Source organism: Anoplophora glabripennis, unplaced genomic scaffold (assembly GCF_000390285.2).
Source record: "Anoplophora glabripennis isolate ALB-LARVAE unplaced genomic scaffold, Agla_2.0 scaffold423, whole genome shotgun sequence".
In the NCBI taxonomy this organism is placed as follows: Eukaryota; Metazoa; Arthropoda; class Insecta; order Coleoptera; family Cerambycidae; genus Anoplophora; species Anoplophora glabripennis.
Window position 1 is genome coordinate 282571 of NW_019416529.1, and position 5990 is coordinate 288560.

General features: G+C 29.3%; 1 protein-coding gene across 1 annotated transcript in view; it reads left to right on the forward strand.

The window, feature by feature from the left end:
• Positions 1-5990, forward strand: part of LOC108911760 (titin) — a 280890-nt gene that overhangs the window by 235286 nt on the left and 39614 nt on the right. Inside the window, exon 27 of the mRNA XM_018716773.1 lies at positions 2108-2270. Coding sequence (XP_018572289.1) covers positions 2108-2270 — 163 coding nt within the window. The remainder of the gene's footprint in view (positions 1-2107; positions 2271-5990) is intronic.

Below are 5990 nucleotides of genomic sequence, written 5' to 3' on the forward strand. Positions count from 1 at the left end.
AAATCCAATATATTGGCAGACTAACAGTATGGTTAAAATTGAGGTACTTTGGCATTTATTTAAATTATTCTTCTGTTCTCATGAGCATTGAAATTTATTTCACTCACTAGCGGGAACCATTGCGAATACATTGATATATAATAATATTCAATTATGTTAGTTTCTTCGATGATTTGTGTCCTCATCTGAAGCTCTGTTACATGGTAAAAATATACATACTAAATCGCCCCCTTAAGAAATACCTATTTGAGTATTTTGAAAAAGCCCACTTTTATAATGCTGTTTGTCAAAATATTTTGACAGACAGAACACAGATGATAGAGAAAGTAATTTTGAGCCCCTTTAAAGGGGTTCATTAAGACACAATTTTATTATAATATCTGGAGGAATTACTTAATTAAACCGAATTGACACATTGGTTTAAATAAAGTAATTCCTCGTAATAAATGGACCTCTGTATAAAATTTCATCAATTTATTTCGAATCATTTCCGAGATATTGTAATAAAAACATTTTTGACCAAAATTACTTTCTCTATCACCGAAAATGAAACACCCTGTATATTTTTCCCTGGAATGTAACGAACGCGATACTTCTAAGCAATTTTCTGGTTTTTCAGTAAAACAACTATATATATTTTCTATTTTTCAAAGTTATTCATACAATTTTTTTCTGAAATGAACTTCGAAAATTATGTTCTTGTAATTCACGCTTCATAATACATTTAAGTATGCTATCGATGTATCTGAAATAAAAAAAAAAATATTGCTGATTTCTATTTTTTTTCAAAGATACATTTTAAAAAAAGTTCAAAACTGGAAGTTATAAGAGAAATATTGGGTAAGCCACTCGATTTTAAGCAAAAAAAGATTATTCGGGAAGCAGAAGAAACCCCGCAGACATTTGCAAATAACTTTCGGGATTGTTTCATTCAGTCAAAACAAACAAAAAAAAAACATTTTCCTAAGATGATTTCTACGCACCTTACAATCCGTCGAATGTATAACATGAAACAAAATTTATTTTTTGAATTTATACCTACTCAAAAACCATTAAAAATATCAATTTTATAAATTGTAGTAGACAGGTCAATTCTGTGAGTTTCTTATTATAATTAGTATAAAAGAAACAAGTTAATCTCACAAAAATCTGTGTTTTCGTGACAACAAATTATTTTACATCTTCAGATCAGAATTTTTACTGAAATAAGAATATCGATAAGAAATATTTTTAAATAACAATTCTGACCTGAAGATGTTCATAAAACCGGTAGCATTATACTTAAACACATAATTATGTGACGTTGGATAATTTCTTTTTATTTTAATTCAAAATTTGTTAATAACCCTTTGATAGTAGCTACATAGATACATGCAAAATCTACACAAAAACTAATCAGTGGATTTAGAAGGTATCTTAGGAATTGTACCTGAGAGAATTTCCTTCAATTTGAATAGGCTATTCCCAGAGAAATCTGTAAAGAAAAACCAAAAGGCACATCTTTTGTTTTTTTTTTTTGTAAAACTCATCGCTCAAAAGTCCAAAACAATTAAAATTTTAGGAGCTTATTAGCAACAGGTAACAGATAGCAATTTGGGGTAGGTTATTACGAAAAGTTGAATATATTCTTCTATCTATATATTTTAGTCAAATAAATGCAAATTTATACAAAACCTTACATTATAGTTGCTTTCTTTTATTGCTAACTATATTCTCTTAACATTGTCATGGTTCGGGACTTTCACCGTAACCATCACAAGAACAACTTAAGTACAAAGGTTTTAATTGGAAATGGCCTTTTCAAATCTTTTAAGAAATGGATCCTTGCGACATCAAATAACGTTTTTTTTTGACAATAGAAATTGTACACATTTGTGTTTACCATGAGGGAATTGTACTGCATCACTTTCACAATTTTTCACAAGGCAGTTTTCTTAGAAAAAAAGGTTAAAGGCAAAAAATACACGAGTGCAAATGAACCTTATAAAATAAAGACATCCTCGGTTTACTATTTTAATTGTTCCATACAGTGTTTGGTATAAAGGAAGTGTTTTGACATATCCAAATACGTACAGAATTTGCGTAAATACAGTTCTGTCTATTTTAGGGCCGCATGCTGAAAAACGACGAACGAACGAGCATCACATCTGGAGCCGGCGTCTCGTGTCTTCTCCTCCAAAACATCACCGCCGATGACAGCGGAAAATACGACATTTGCGTAGAGAACATCCATGGAGCGGACTGTAATTACGCTTCTGTGTCCGTAGAAGGTAAAGATATTCATTATTTCGCTACTGCCATAACCTTCAAGAGACTTTTTATGTTACTTTGGTTCCAGACTGCTTAACAAACTACGTCTTGGAATATGCATGCGTGTGTAAATGGTTTATTCTACTATTCGGTTCTGTACTTCCGTATACATTGAATTTGTAACTTTTGTTAATATAGTCTCCGATGCGTTGTTTGTACCATTTAGGTAGGTTCTAGTCAGGGTGACACAATCTGCATCAGCAACAACTTGAATTTTTTAATTTATAGTTACTTTTGAACGTAACGAAAAAAATTTTCTTAGGCAAATATAATGGTAAAAATGTCAATAGAGCAATCTCCAACAGCAAAGAAATTTTGGACAAAAACAAACTGCTAATGTCTATTGTACTTCATTAAAAAAATATACGCAAAAGGTGATAAAATATATAAAAATAAATCTATTTTTTTCTTTTTATTTTAGAGAACGAATATACCCCACGTGTATATTCGTTCTCTCTTAATATTCTTAATATTCGATAGTCAAAATATTATTTCTGTACAAAAGTGGACAAAATTGGAAAATTGATTGGATGAAAGATAGTTTTGTGGAGGCATATAACTACTCAAATCCTACTATATTCTGCCCACCTGTGTAATGATTTACAATTATTTTATAATGGGAACTTGGTTTTAAATTAATAAACTCCATTCTTAGTCCAGTCATTGAAGGCGAAAATAAGGTACCTAAAAGCTCCCAATTTTTTCGGATAGCATGGATTTTCCTGAAAATTTTGCATACAAGTTCATCTGACTCCTTTCTTCAAAAGTTTTATTGTCTAGATGTGTGCTTTTTTCTAGTTGGGGGTGAAAATTATCCTTGTACGAAAAAAATGCGGAAATCGCAGATTTACGTATTTTATAGATTCAATTCATGTTCAAATAAGTTGGATAAAGTTCCTTTCATGTTTTTTAATATAATTTATGAAATTTAATTACTTTTCATCCCTTAAAAATCCTTAAAAACTACCATTGCATGGCCAAAAAAATAGAAAAAAAGTTTTTAACAGTTTTTTTATTCTTTTGGTGCATTCACAATGTCATTTCTTTTGTTATTCATTAGAAAGCTTACGACTCATTACAAAGTTGCAACCCTTAAAAACCATCCCTTGTAATAAAATAAACAAAAAAATATTATTGAAAGCTTGAGATGTTTTAATGGTATGCATATGTTGAATTATAAACTTTTTATTGGTTTTCAAATGATCTATGATATATTGCAACTTTTCAGCCACCCAAAAAACCCTTATGGAAGACTTACCCCTCATAAAAAACTCTACCCTTATAGAAAAATTTCCTAAAAATTATATGTGAGTAAGATGATATAATTAATATACAAAGATAATGGTAATTTACCCGCTCCGAAAATTTTACCGAAAAAATGCGATTAATTTTTTTACCATAACTTTTGTAATTATTTGTTATAAATTTACTCAAAAAACCATTTTGTAGAAAATTTAAAGCACTTTAAGTTATGTGATTTGCATTTTTTTTGAGCCTTTCGTTTTTTAGATTTATAAGCTAAAAGGCTCAGGAAAGGCAGTTTTGGAGCTTAGTTTTGAGCTTCTAACGGTCATAACACTCAGTTAAATTTTATCCTACAAAAATTTAAAAAAGCAAATTGTTCAGTAAGAAAAATCCTACAATTTCTTAGTCTATCATCTCTTTTATAACTATGTTAGTTTTTGAAATATTTTGAAAAAGGCGATTTTTTAAATAAAATAACAAATTATTACTTTATTTTATGGGGAATTTAATTCTAAAACTTTTCTTACTCTCGTTAGTTGTCAAAAACTTTGTCGTTTTCAACAAAAATACGAATAACTAATAATAAATACGTATTGTAGCATTGTTATTTAAAATCATCGAAAATTCAAAAGTTGGCTATGAATTTAAAGGTCAAACTTGACGATCAGGAAAAAAATTGGAATAAGAATAATTTAATAGAAAAACAAACAACTTAAACAACAGAAATAACATACAATTTGCATTGGTAAGTTATAGAAATTGTTCAAAATGATCACCGTTTTCTCTTTTCTTGTCGAAAACTGAAGTCTAGATACTNCGCTTCGGTGGCGTTCCCATTAGCACGACCATACATGAAATGCATGTCTGTTAATTCTGCGTTAGAGTAACCAGCCATAGCGAAAGAAAACTTGTGCACTGAGAACAACTGTCAAATACGTACTGTTTATTTCACTAAACATCAACCAACTATTATAAGAAAATACACGTTTTTGCAAAATAAAAAAAGGGGCTAAAAAACATAAAACATTCCATATCTCCGCAATCGTTACTTTGCGGACCCATGTTTATTGAGAGTTTTCTGCTTATTTTGGTTCATACTATTACCTCTTTAAATATTTTACACTCTTTTTTGAACACCCTGTTTATATGTATATCTTTATCGTTTCAGTGTGCTTTGGTAACAAAATTTTAATTTTCAGCAACACCTCTCTTCTTGTTGCTTAGGTCGCTTAAAGGTATCAACTGAAAATGAGTAATTTCTTCCCCTACCTCCAAAATTAAAAATATAAACAGGAAGTAATAAATATTTAGTTTCAGACACCACTTCCTCGACGTCAGAATTGTTTCTCAATAAGGTTCTAATTTCCATTTTTCGTGTTTGTTCTAATGATTGGTTGTTTCGGCCAAGGATAAAGTTTACATCTTCTGTTGGGATTATCTGAACCTCCGGAACAAGATATATTTGTTGTTCACTGTTCAGTCAAATGTGAAGTGTATGTACATATAGGACGCATTTAGTTTTGTTCTGTACATAAAACATCATAATGAGTGTTTTACTGTTTGAAGTAAGTTAATTATTGAATGCTTTTAAGTAGTGTTTATTTGTAACTAAAATTTCAGCTAGTCAAAAATTAATAGTGTTCACTATAATAAAATAATAAATAATTTTGTAGTGGAATACCCATGTGGTAATAATTTTTAGATTATTACCAATTGACCGTTATTTTGCAGAAAAAATAAATAAATAAATAAATAAATAAATAAATAAATAAATAAATAAATAAATAAATAAATAGATAAATAGATAAATAAATAAATAAATAAATAAATAAATAAATAAATAAATAAATAAATAAATACATAAATGCATAAATAAAAGTAGTTGTAATGTTACGGGATGGATTTTCGAGAAATGTTGAATAGTGAAACCGCAACTTGATATCTTGAATCGTTTAAGGACGGGATTTTGACAAAAAATATCGCCCAGCGTGAGTCACGAAACGGGACCCCGGCAGGTGCTGTTCTAGCGGCCAACGCTTCAAGTCTAATAATTCCGCTGCACCGGATATTCGTCCGATTTTTCAGGAACGGCTCCAATTTGTGTACATACAATCTTATAAGGAAAGAGAGTAAATATTTTATTAATCAGTAATAGATTATCGAGGACAATAATATTTTTTTATTGAGTAGGCAATAATTTTTAGTTAATAAGCTTAAACAATCTTATAATTACTATTCCTTCATTATAAAAACAGAAATACGGTTTTTAAAATTACATGTAGTTTCTTCTTCAAAAGTGACCTTAAAACACGTATAACATGGAATAGTCAACAGTCTAATGTTTATATTTTCACATTAACAATGCGATAATGTAAATTAACTGCTATTTTCAGTAAAAAAAATATATACCTAACCTGAATTATTTTTTTACTTTG